Here is a 12,727-nt window from a genome sequence, read left to right on the forward strand (position 1 = left end):
AAGAGTTGATCGTTTTACGTTTGCCATGGCTCTCTTTGGGACTTTATTTTGAAGAGCCAACAGCTAATATCCCGTGTACGGGTTGTTACTGGATAACTTGACCCGTCAGCTCGAAAATTCCCCTCTGCTCGGGTAACGTCTGATTTCCCCTTGCAAACGTGTCAAACGTGTAATCGCTTTGGTGCACTTTCAAACAGCTGACAGTTACAGGTGCCTCTGGTAACACTACTTATTGGAATTCGTATATATAACTCATCAGGTTATTATTATATAGTCATGCTTTTTTGCTGAGATTAAATTTGTTAAGGAGACGTGCACATTAATTAATTGTGATCAATTCAAACTTTACCTCTGCCGGGTTTTCGTGAGTCACAACTACCATGAGCACCCCTGTGTGTTTTTGGTCGACCTTATTTTTAATGTAGCTGATCATTTTTCTGCCCCCAGTAATAACTACAATGATTATTGCAGCTGCTGCAATTGAGGAGCCGCAAGTATCCATGCCTGGGTGTGCGGTGACATCTAGTGGTGGTTGGAGTTTTGGGTTCGGTAAAGGTGCACGTGACAGGTAACATCTACAGGCGCAAAGCGGTATAACGGTAGTGTCATCGATGGTTTCACATAAAAATTCGACCATCAATCAGTTTTGTCATCATGGATTTTCCCCTAAACCAAATAGTACTGGACCATTTACAACCCGGAAATTTTTTTATCTCGATTTATTAAGAATTATGTATTCTTAATAAATCACCTTTGCTGGCATGATGCCAGATCTCTCTTGGAAATTAGATTTTTAATCTCGGTGACATTTTTACCAGGATAAGCAAAGGATTCATTAAAAAATGAAATTAATAAATAACTATCTCTCTCTCTTTATACGACTGTTATGTTATAAAAATGCTGAAAACTACAATGCTCATGAGATACTGTGAGTATACCAGCAGGGTGGATATATATACTTAACTCATACAGTTGCTCAGATTTTAGATCTGATTCAAAACTAATAAGATGTTACATTGTTGGTAATATTGTAATGGCAAAAACTGAATTAATCAAACTGCAAATCAAATAAGTGGAACTAGAAAGAGTTTTCTATTTAATTAGCTGAGTCTGCAAAATCAGATTTTGCCCTAGAAGGAAACCCCCAGGGAGTTCCTTGTATTTGAACTCACCTTTCCGGAGAATGGCTTATTTACACTAGTGTGTAATTACAAATGCCAAAAATAAAGACTGTATACCCTAAAACCTGTTTTCAAATTTGAAAAGCTAACTTTCACTTCAATATACACTGCTCAAAAAAATGAAAGTGACACTTTGAAAACAGAGCGCACTGGGCGCCAGCGTTGGACTGCCAGTATCCTATAGCAAACACCAGTCTGACTGCCTGGTGAGCACACAGCCCACTAAAGGTCACTGGGCCTCAGGCCACCCTCACGAAGTCTGTTCCTGATGGTTTGTTCAGAGACATTCACACCAGTGACTTGCTGGAGGTCATTTTGTAGAGGTCACTCTGGGAGTGCTCATCATGTTCCTCCATGCACTGCTCCAGTGCATGGAGGAACATGATGAGTGGAGCACTGCTGATCAGAATGAAGGGCAACCAGATGTCCCACATGCTACGGAAATGTCTCCGTCATTTGCAAGCATTACAGAAACCTGGGGATCACAAAGACCTGTGCCAGTTGATGGGTACAGATGACAACAGTTAACAGTAAGTTCAAATGTTACTGTTATGTAAAAAGAAACCACATAAAAGTAAAAGGACTGCAGTGTCACCACTGTTTAACATCCTTCCCCCTGTTGGGCCACCAGACCAGTACATTAGACATTTTACTGGCTGCTTGTATAATTTTAGTAGCCCACAAAAAAAAAATCCAATTTAATAAATTTTTATCCTACTATACAAATATATATTTTACATTGTAAACCTATCTCAGAAAAAATAGTAACTAAAACATACAAAATCAATGTGGCAGTCAATCACGTGCTACTCTGCTGCAGGTACTGCTGCTGGTTTTTCCAGCAACCCTGAAAAAGATGAGAGGATGGATGGATGGAAAACAAACCATCATCCTTACACTTCCCACCCCCAGAACGGGGTACTAACACAAAAACCCCCGAATAATTTTATAGGAAACATAATAAATCACAGTAAATATATTTTTGCTGTACAACTTTAGACATCCTTTCTATTATGTGCTGTGACCTGTACATCACCAGTGTTTCTGACAGATCCTCTCTTCTCTTCCTCCCCTCCTCCTCGACTGTTCCCCCCTGCACTGCCTCCTGTTTCCCACAATGCTCAGCGAGCATCACCACCAAGATGGCCGACGCTATGGAGGAATATGAGAAAGAAGCTGGCTGCGTCCCTATTCTCCATCCTGAGGTATGGTCACTTGGGTTCACGCCTTCGGACGAACACATGAACGCAAAGTAAAGGCGTCACCTCGCCCTGCGTGCCGGTGGCTCTGTGTTTTCCCCTTTCTTTCTTTTTTTGGAAAACCCGATGCCCCCTGCAAAACCACCGGTGGGGGGGGTGGCAGCCAGCTAACGATGCTAAAGGTGCTAGCGCTAGCCCCCTCTCGCTGCTGCATAGCCTTTAACGCTGGGCAGATGTTCGTGTCATTGGTAACAAGCCAGGTTGTGTTTTCCCTGGAAGTGATCGTACAGCGAGTAAACAAGCCTGTAGTCTCCGTTTCAGTTCATGTGGGAAGAAGTAAGGTTACTGATTAATCTTGTACGACGTTAGCTTTGTAGCTAAACTGACAGGACTCACGCTAGCTGCTGTGATGTATATGTAGTATAGGTGGGTATGAAGCTGTTGTGTACTGTCGGTTGTTATAATAATAATATTAATATTAATAAAGTGTGAACAGCTAAAAATGGAGATTTAAAAACTGCACTCTGTGCATACAACCAGTTAGCTAACACAGAGGTAACAGTTGTCAGTAATGGTGTTTGTGTAGGAGCGGACCACCCGGGTCACAATGCTTTCTGTCACCTAATATCATTAGACATGGTAAGTTATTACTGGGCTGGTTGTAACTCCCTATATTACCGTAAATACTGTACCTCAGTAGAGATGTGAGGTGTTCCAGTGTTTCCTTTCTGTTAATATTCCACAACAATTCAGAGGGAAATGGCACGTTTCACTTCACTACATTTATCTGACAGCTTTTCTAATGGACGAGTTTTCTTTACACAGAACATATTAAGACTTGTTGTTGTTTTATTAACTAGAGATGTCCTAATATGTGAGGCAAACACTGGTGTTGCCCTGTTGGTCAGTGTTTATTGTGTCACATAAGTTGTGCATTGATTAGTTTTTAGGAGCTATTGTATCCAGAGCCAAAACAATTATTTGACTAGTCAAACAGCTGGTTCCAAACATTTGCTGGTTCCAGCTGTCATGTTCAAAAGTTGTAGTCGAATGTCAGTTTTTGAACTGAACAGTCAGCTAATGCAGAAAGCAATTAAAAACACTTAAAATTATTAAAAAGATATATATAGTCTGCATTGAGTAATTGTTGCTCTTTGTAAGCTGTTTTTTTGGTTAATGCTTACATTTACAAGCACAGAACTATTAAATTTGTCCTTTTACTTAAAGAATCTGAATACTTCATCCGCCTATGTATTTTTGTAATATATCAAGATGAACTAATTATTATTATTTTTGTTAATAATAGAGGATAATTTGTGACATACTTGTCTAACTGAAGAAGTATTAAAGTGTTAACTAATTAGCTAGCCTGAATGCAGCATATTTGTAGAAAGTTTGTCCATTTACCTAGATCTTTAAGTTGCAAATCTATTCAAGGCCAAGGTGACCAGCTTACCATTATTTAGCATTGTAGAAAGTCACGTTTAAGGAGTGCTATATAACAATTTAACATTTCATACCTCAGGGTAGTGGTATATTTTGTTAGGTTAGCTATTGAACACAGCCTGTCATTAGTTGCCATCTGTGCTTGGCAGGTAATCTAATCATCAGGGAGAGTTTTGTTTGAATGTAATGCAGTCTGGTAATGCTTCAGTGACGGATGGCTTGCTTTTCACTCTCAACAGTTCTTTTTTCCTTTTTTTGCTGGCCAGCAGGTCAAGCAGGCTTGTTTACCCTCAACCATGCTCAGTAACTGTTAAAGCTGGCAGTGAAAAGACTTCATATCTTAAATGTCTCCAAGATGCTGGCAGGATGAGTTGATGTACTTGGGCTGGTGATCCAAATAGTAAAATTCAAGCTCTGAATTTACGAATCTTCTTCAGATATTGGGCCAGTTAGAGCTCAAATAGTAATATTGCATGAACAGGCAAGTGGCCACTTTTGAATGGGTTTGCATGAAGGAGTCAGTGTTCTGCTGTCTTTTGACTGATCCTAGGTTCTTTACAATATTAAAGACTATTTTGCCGTACACCCAGCAGTGAACTATAATACCACTTTCAGTAGTAAGAGCAGGAATGATGGCAGACTTGCAGTTTAATAAAACCATGTGGTTAATAAACTGCTTTTGGAGCTTGAAGAGTTCAACAGTGGTCTAGTTCATCTTTATCATTGGAACATAATCCCAAACTGGGGCAGAGACAGTTTTCTGGTGTACTAGTCCCATCACATTGTCCCCAGCAGCTGCGGTTGCTGTCTTTCTCAGCTGTCCTGCCTGTTTCAATAGTAGAGATTGACCTATAAGGGCCCTATCATACAGTAGTATGCAAAAGTTTGGGCACCCCTGATAATTTCCATGATTTTTCTTCAGAAATCATTGGTTGTTTGGATCAGCAATTTCAGTTAAATATATCATATAGCAGACAAACACAATGATATTTGAGAAGTGAAATGAAGTTTATAGGATTTACAGAAAGTGTGCAATTGTTACTTAAACAAAATTAGGCAGGTGCAAAAATTTGGGCACCCCTGCCATTTTATTGATTTGAATGCTTTTAGCACTAATTATTGGAACACAACATTTGTTTAGTAAACTCATTGACCCTTGACCTACATACACAGGTGAATCCAATCATGATCAGTCAAAGAGTATTTAAGGTAACCAATTGCAAGTTTTCCTCCTCTTTGAATCTTCTCTGAAGAGTGGCAACATGGGAGTCTCAAAACAACTCTCAAATGACCTGAAAAAAAAGTTCAACTATTCAGCGCAATTTGCACAAGGAGATGCTGTGTGGGAGAGTAATGCAGAAGAAGCCTTTACTGCGCACATGCCACAAACACAGTCGTTTGAAGTATGCTAGAGCACATTTGGACTAGCCACTTTCATTTTGGAATAAGGTGCTGTGTGGACTGATGAAACTAAAATTGAGTTATTTGGACATAAGAAGAGGCGGTGTGCATTGTGGAAACATAACACAGCATTCCAAGAGAAACACTTGCTACCCACAGTAAAATTTGGTGGCAGTCCATCATGCTGTGGGGCTCTGTGTCCAGTGCAGGTACTGGGAATCTTGTTAAAGTTGATGGTCACATGGATTCCAGTCAATACCAGCAGATTCTTGAAAACAATGTTCAAGAATCAGTGACGAAGTTGAAATTGTGCCGGGGTTGGATATTTCACCAAGACAACAACCCTAAAAACTGCTCAAAATCTACTAGGGCTGCCACAAACGATTATTTTGATAGTCGACTAGTCACCGATTATTTTTGCGATTAGTCGACTAATCAGATCATCGTCCACTGAACGTAAAACGTACAGCTTATTGCACCAGCAGCATCTGCTCTTATATAACTATCATTAGCTTACAGCTTTAAGTGTTTAAGTTCTTCTACTGTCTCCAAAAGGAAGTCATTTAAAATACCCAACTTTAGAGCAGTAAAAAGCATGTTTACTGCTTGTTGCAAAAATGCTTTTGCCTTAAGGATAGTTCCCCTCTTTGAGCTGTTTGGACTGACAGCTGCCCAGACACAGGTAGCTCTATCACTTTCTGCTAGGCTTTATCTCTGCTTGAATTTGGGTGAGTCACTGAGCTGGACTTCACCCCTGTGTTTCTGTGTGTGAAATTCTCATGTTTTACTTGTCTGATAATTAACAGTAATTAGCCGTGCATTACACTTTATGGATACAGCTTGCTAAGCAAGCTAGCATTTCCTCATAAGTCAACATTCCATCTTTTTGTCCAAGTATGGTTACTTTTGGCTTAAAAAAAACCAACAACATTAATGCTGAGCCCAGAACTGATAGGTGATGTCACAGAGGCCAATCATGGATGCTTTCCGTGCTCTAAATGTTGCATTTCAGACAGCTTGTTAACGCTGGATCTGTATGTTGCCATCAAGTCCAGATATCTTTAATATACCGCTCTCAGGCACACAGGTGGGGAAGAGAAATTAAATTGGCTTGGTTTGAGTGGTGGCACAAAGGACCAGTATAAGATAAATAATGATTATTTTGAATTTAATTGGAAGCAAAGCAAAGCATAAGTATATTTGACAGTACTGAAACTCATCTGGATGTTTAATATCTCAGTGTTCTTTCACTGTTCTCTCAGACCCTATCAGATGCATTCATTGTGTATGAAAGCTGTATGGACTGGAGAGTTTATTTTAAAACTCACTAAACTGACTCAAGTATGAGCCTCCAACTCATAATTTGCAGTCTGGAGACTGCATTTATAGACATTTAAGTGATAATAGACAAAAACATCCCTTGAAAAGGTGAAGGGCAAGTGGTTTTCTCACACAAAGCAGGTGGTCTTTCTGTGTTGTCAGGATTATGTGCATCCACACCCACTGGTTCCTCCATTTAAATACATAAACAGAGTACTGCTTTTCTCCTCTTTTCCTTTCTTGTGTGATAGATTGAATGCTTCCTCTCTGTGATGGTGTAACAGTGAGCTGTACAATGCCATAATGAGCTTGCTGTTACTATTATTGCAGATTATACTTGGTAAAGATAAGATTTAAAAAATTAAAGACTCTCCTCATTAATGGAAATGAAATGAGGAGAACCCTCGTCTTATTTTCTCCCCTAACACAGTCCTTCCTGCGTGTTTGTGTGGAGTTGCCACTTTCAGACTAACTTAGTGAATAATCATTCTGTGCTCACTGCAAGTAAGCTAGCACTTTTATTATATGCAGGAAGAGAAGGCCAGCTAAAGTTCAAACCAACCAATAGAAGAGATTGCGATAGGTAAAAATGTGCTCATTACTTTTATATATTAAAGCTGATAAAGTTTTCCATTCAATAATAAAGGCAAGAACACAGCTGGGTCTCTCTTTGTCTAAACGTGGTCTTTCTCAATTCTGTGTGCCATGAATTCTGTGTTGTTTCCTGCTGCATCATTGCTCAGGAGCTGTCACAAAATGACCTTTGGCTTCACATCTACATGTCACCAGTAGTAACTCATCATAAACTGTGTTTTTCCTGTATACATAAGTAGGCTTGGCTTGAATTTGCTCCTCTCTTTAGCACAATCTGAGTCATTCTGTAGATCATGAAGAGCCGAGCAAGTCTAAATGTGTGAGACACCTGAAATCAAGCATCAAGTTTAGTTGTATACTTAGAAAGTCCTCTATTTTGCTTTTATTTTGCTTTGAACCAGCTCAGCCTGCCACTTGGAAATTTCCTCTCTTGAGGAATGTAAACAATAAAGGGTTATCTTATTTGGAAATTCAAATTAGTGTTGTTTTGTCCATAAAGCACTCATAAAGGTTGATGACATGCTCAGCTACTTGCAGTGGTAACTTGGAAAATGCTTGGAGCCTTCTTATTATTTCTCTCATAAAAATGGTGTTTCTCCTCTGCCCCGCTTCCTGATCCATGCATTCAAACTGTGTCTTGAATATTAAATTAACTCCTTGAAATAGCTCTAATTGCAGACGAAACCCAATTGTGATCTATGGCTATAGCCAGACAGAACTCCGGTCTTGGCAAACTAGGCGTTGCAGATGCGATACAATTTTTGCCTAATGCACTTCAGATTAAAATCAAATTGCTGGCCTCATACTTTGATTTGATTCCCTTTATTGAAGTATTACTACAGTTATGTCAACTGATTTTGTTGATTCTACTGTCATAATACCTGCTTATTTTTAATAGTGATACTGTCCAAGGCACATGATCACCACCACCCCCTGTAGAACTGTTGCCATATGTCCTACCAACCAGCTCCACTAACAGAAGCCAAGTGTCCGCCCTCAAAGGATAAGGTTTCAACCTTAAATCAATGGCATTAGTGAAGTAGATGCTGTTTAACTGGTAATGTTATCCCGCCTTCCTCCTACCTAACTGTTGTATTCATCACAAGTCAGCAGGTACACAATGAGGAAGCTTAAAGAGGCACAGGCTGCAATTATCACTAGAGTCACAAATGTCATCCTCGGCTTTTTTTTTTCTGATGCCAGGAGAGACAGAGATGGTGGGGGTGGCCACAGAGACATGCGAGGGGTCAAAGGTTACTCACAAAGAAAGAGATGGTGCTGGAGAAAGTGATGTAACATCTGGTGTCTGTGAGTCTATAGATGAGCCCGCTCTTCCCGCTTCCCTCCGCTAACAGGAAAGCAGATTCCTTAACAGAATTGCACACAACTGAATATTCAGGCTTTGAGTTTCACATTTAGTATCCGGCTTCTGTTTGTCAGCCAAACAGAAAAAAAAAAGTTCAGTGCAGTCATGATCATATTTAAATCATTTTCAGCAGCTCTTTACTCCCACTTTTTTATTTCCTCCCCTTGGCAGTTGGACTAAACTGAGGAACACATGGGGTTATGTGGATTTGTCAAATGACTAAACCTTGGCAGTGAAAGTACAAATGAATTTTGGCAGCTTTGATGCTCCTAAAATAGAAAGAAAAAAGCAGCAAGTAGTCACCTTCATATCTCTGCTCCACCCTCGTCTTCTATCCTCTCCCTCAACCTGATTTACCATGTAAAACAAAGTTATAGGTTGTAGCTTGTTTTTCCTTCCCTCATCACTGTTTGAATGGTGGTCTCTCTGATGATTTGCAGTGCCTGAGATTTAGGAACCATAGAGAACTGCCTCAATCTAAAGAAAGCAACATGATTTGCTTTCCGAAACCCTAGACTTAGTTGTATTTGTTTTTAGTGCTACGTTTTTTGCACTTGATACGTATGGCTGATGTTAATATTGCTAATACTGGTTTTTGAGGCCTGGTTCGAAAAGCAGACAATGCCATATTGCTGTATGTTAAGCCAGACAAAGTAAATAATACCATTTACTGTAACAGGGCTAGAAGAAGAAGGTTCCGAGTGTTTGGAGTTTACATTTACTCGTCCTAGTTTCCTGCCACAGTCCAGAGGCACATGTGTTTGGTTAATTGCTGATTACAAATGTGAGTGAGAATGATGATCTGCCTCTTTGTGTTAGCCCTGTGATGGACTGTTGACCTATCCAGTGTGTACCCCACCTCTCACCCTGTGACAGCTGGGCTAGACTCCAGGCGCCCCTGCTACCATGAACTAGATAAAAAGCAAAGAGGTTGGATGGTTGCATTTATGCTTTATTTTCTGAAAGCCATAAGTAGGCTTGGATACTACTATGGTATACCAGGGTATTTAGAAATTTTGATGGTAAAGTTTTTAATACCATCAAAAAACACAAGTAGGGCTGCCACAAACGATTATTTTGATAGTCGACTAGTCACCGATTATTTTTGCGATTAGTCGACTAATCAGATCATCATCCAGCAATAAGCTGTACGTTTTACAATAAGCTGTAAAACGTACAGCTTATTGCACCAGCAGCATCTGCTCTTATATAACTATCATTAGCTTACAGCTTTAAGTGTTTAAGGTCTGTGCTAACTAAAAATAAAGACAAGATGATAGTTTATTGAATTTTAATGACATTTGCAGATTGTTTCGGTGAAGTTTAATAAACTCTTGCCATCTAAAATATAACAGGACACCGGAGTAAATTCTCGAGCATCTCAAAAAAAGCCAAACAATAACATTTTTAAGTTATCTAAGTCAGTGGTCCCCAACCCCTGGGCCTCGGACCGGTACCGGTCCGTGAGTCGTTTGGTACCGGGCCACGAGAGTTGAGGCTCAGGTGTGAAATGTATGGTTTTCAGGGTCTTTATCGGTATTCAGCGTCATTTTGTTATCGTTTTTATCGTTAACTCTGGTCTTTTCACGTGTGTTATGAATAAATCTTCTTTTTTTCGGTACCGGTACTAGTTTTATTTTGTTGTATTTATCCGCGACACCTTAAAGGCCGGTCCGTGAAAATATTGTCGGGCATAAACCGGTCCGTGGTGCAAAAAAGGTTGGAGACCGCTGCTCTAAGTGACTTATGTATCATGTTTAACCTGAGTAGCGAAAGACGGCGGTGGGTTTGAAAACGATTTGCCGGGAGTCTGGTGTTCTCACCGGCTCTAGTGAGCCTTGAACCCCGGCTAGCTATCGAGCTAGTGGGTAACAGACGTCTCCGAAAACGTCGGAGCGCTTTTGAAAATATGTGGTGTCTTGATAAACTGAGCAGATATTTGAGGTTTACACAGCTACATTCTTGCCTGAAAATATGTTAAATGTTTATTTTGTGACCCAGAAAGAATAATAAGAGTAATATTAAAACTAACTAGCTGCCGCCATTGTTGGAAACTGAGCAGGGCTGCGCTATGAATTCTGGGACACAGTTTCTTCTTCTTCGGGGTTTAACGGCAGCTGGCATCCTTGTACATGCAGTGCTGCCATCTTCTGTTTCAGTCCGTTATTACACTCTTAAACCCTACTACTTATTCCTGCGTCTTTTGGGATCTCAAAGCTTCAAACGACGCCTCGACTATTAAATTCGTCGACGACGATTTTGATAGTCGACGTAATCGTGTCTAGTCGACTAATCGTGGCAGCCCTAAACACAAGTGCTTCTTATTTTATTAAACAGATGTGAAGATGCCATGTTGAGGTCATGTGTTGTAGTGCGCTTCATAAAAATGCCATTACCATCAACTCTACTTTGTCAAACAGTCATCTGAGCTCTTTGGGCTTTAAAGGATGGACACAGTGATCACTCAACCAAGTGCTCTGGTTGATTGGTTTTATAAGACTATCCCACCATATGTTTCATAAATGTCTGGAAGATATAAATAAATAGATAGCACTGAGTGCTAACACAGGAAAATATGTTTATTGCTCATGCAGTTCAACAAAAGGATTCAGAGAATGCTGTTCAAAAGACGATCACGTGTGGACACTTTGTACATATTTTTTGTATTAATTATACGTCGCTGCTCAGTAGTGTTTAGGGCGACCGCTGGCAGGCTGCAGTCACAGCTGTCACTGGCAGATTTACTCAGCTCTGATGCATCTAACTCTGTGGGCTAATCAAAATAAAGTAAATTGTGATTTTTGTCTTGTAGCTCAGCATGCTACTGTTTGTACAGATGGCTCTATGGGAAAAGAAGCATCTCACTGAGCTGTGTATTCTTTTTTAAATTGTTATAAACTAGTGAAGTTCTTATATTCTTGTTAAACAAACCTGTCTGTATTGCTTTTTCCTGTGCACTTTTCTCCTTTTCCCGAAGGTGGGAGACACACGGGTTCCACAGATAGATCCCTGTGACTCTGTAGGGAAGTTAAAGCTAAACACTGAACATAATCATGAGCTTGTAGTCCCTGTGGCCACTGAGATCTCACCTCAAGCTACCTAGCAGCTCTACACAGGTCTGTCGTATCCTCAGCCACCTCCCCAGAGGATGCCTCATTATTTCTCAATCTTAAGTGCGTGGCAGCAGCAGCACAGCCAAAAAGACATGAAAGGCTGTGTAAAAGTCAAACCATGGGATTTTAAGGTGGTAATGTTGCTGGAATACTGTAAGGTTGGTATCTCTTCCTGAGACATGATCGCAGTTTAGACTCTAAATTTCATACATAATTTGTTTCTCTCTCTGCCTTGTGTTTATGTCCTTTTTCATTTTAAAAGGTCTTAAAAGCAATGAAGAAGAAGCAGCTTACCCCAGTTTAACATTGGGCTCAGTGCCCACTCTCAAAGTTACGAGTCTCACTGGCTAAAGGCAGAGTGGAAGCCTCTGTGTTTACCAGATGCAGCTCTCATTTCCGGGTGATCGAGGCTAATTGTGGTTTCTGAGGCGTTACCATGGAGGCTAATTGAATGTGAGTAGCACAGTCACCACATCCATGTGACAGAAGAGATCCTCAGCAGCTGCAGGACACAACAAGCTGGTCTCCTGCTGCTTTTATTCTCTTTTTATAATTGAATACTGTGATTAGCTATTTATATAAAAGCTGAAGTGTTCTGGAGCACTACACTGTGTGTCTGCATTTCCAGGAGCCTGTCCCCTGCAGTGCACTGCGTCCTAAACTTGTTTCTGTCACAGTGGTCTTTTCAAAGCCTTTTTGGCCTTTATGGGCCAGATATGCTTGCTGCATTGGTCACGGTGCATGCAATCAGTGACATTGCTGCAGCTCCTCAGTGTCAGTGCTGAAGGGTGCAAGTAAGTTTAGAAAATGTGTTCAAATGAAGGCCCATGCAGACACATTTTCTCCTTAAGTCATCTGTTTTCATCTCTTGTTGAAACAAATTTATGAAATGAATCTTGACTGACGTCTTTATCATGTAGTTCTGTTGCAAATGTCTACAGAACAGTTGTTGTCCTCGCTGATCTTACATGCTTACTTCATAGCATTTGGTTATAGTCATCTAATTCCCCGTCCAAGTTTTTACTCCACTGCAAGTTTTGTTCTATATGTATTTTGTCACTTGTGCCCTTGTTGACCCTGCTGTTGTCGGATAATGACCATCTGTTT

At 40.3% G+C, this 12,727-nt stretch overlaps 1 protein-coding gene across 1 annotated transcript in view; it reads left to right on the forward strand.

Moving 5' to 3' along the window:
- Positions 1-2,306: 2,306 nt before the first annotated feature.
- The window catches only part of zdhhc17 (zDHHC palmitoyltransferase 17), a 36,445-nt gene continuing 26,024 nt past the window's right edge, over positions 2,307-12,727 (forward strand). Inside the window, exon 1 of the mRNA XM_085252983.1 lies at positions 2,307-2,386. Coding sequence (XP_085109109.1) covers positions 2,324-2,386 — 63 coding nt within the window. The 5' untranslated portion in view covers positions 2,307-2,323. The remainder of the gene's footprint in view (positions 2,387-12,727) is intronic.

Source organism: Mchenga conophoros, linkage group LG17 (assembly GCF_057382185.1).
Source record: "Mchenga conophoros isolate Kocher_MC1m ecotype Shallow Benthic linkage group LG17, M_conophoros_male_GT1.1, whole genome shotgun sequence".
In the NCBI taxonomy this organism is placed as follows: Eukaryota; Metazoa; Chordata; class Actinopteri; order Cichliformes; family Cichlidae; genus Mchenga; species Mchenga conophoros.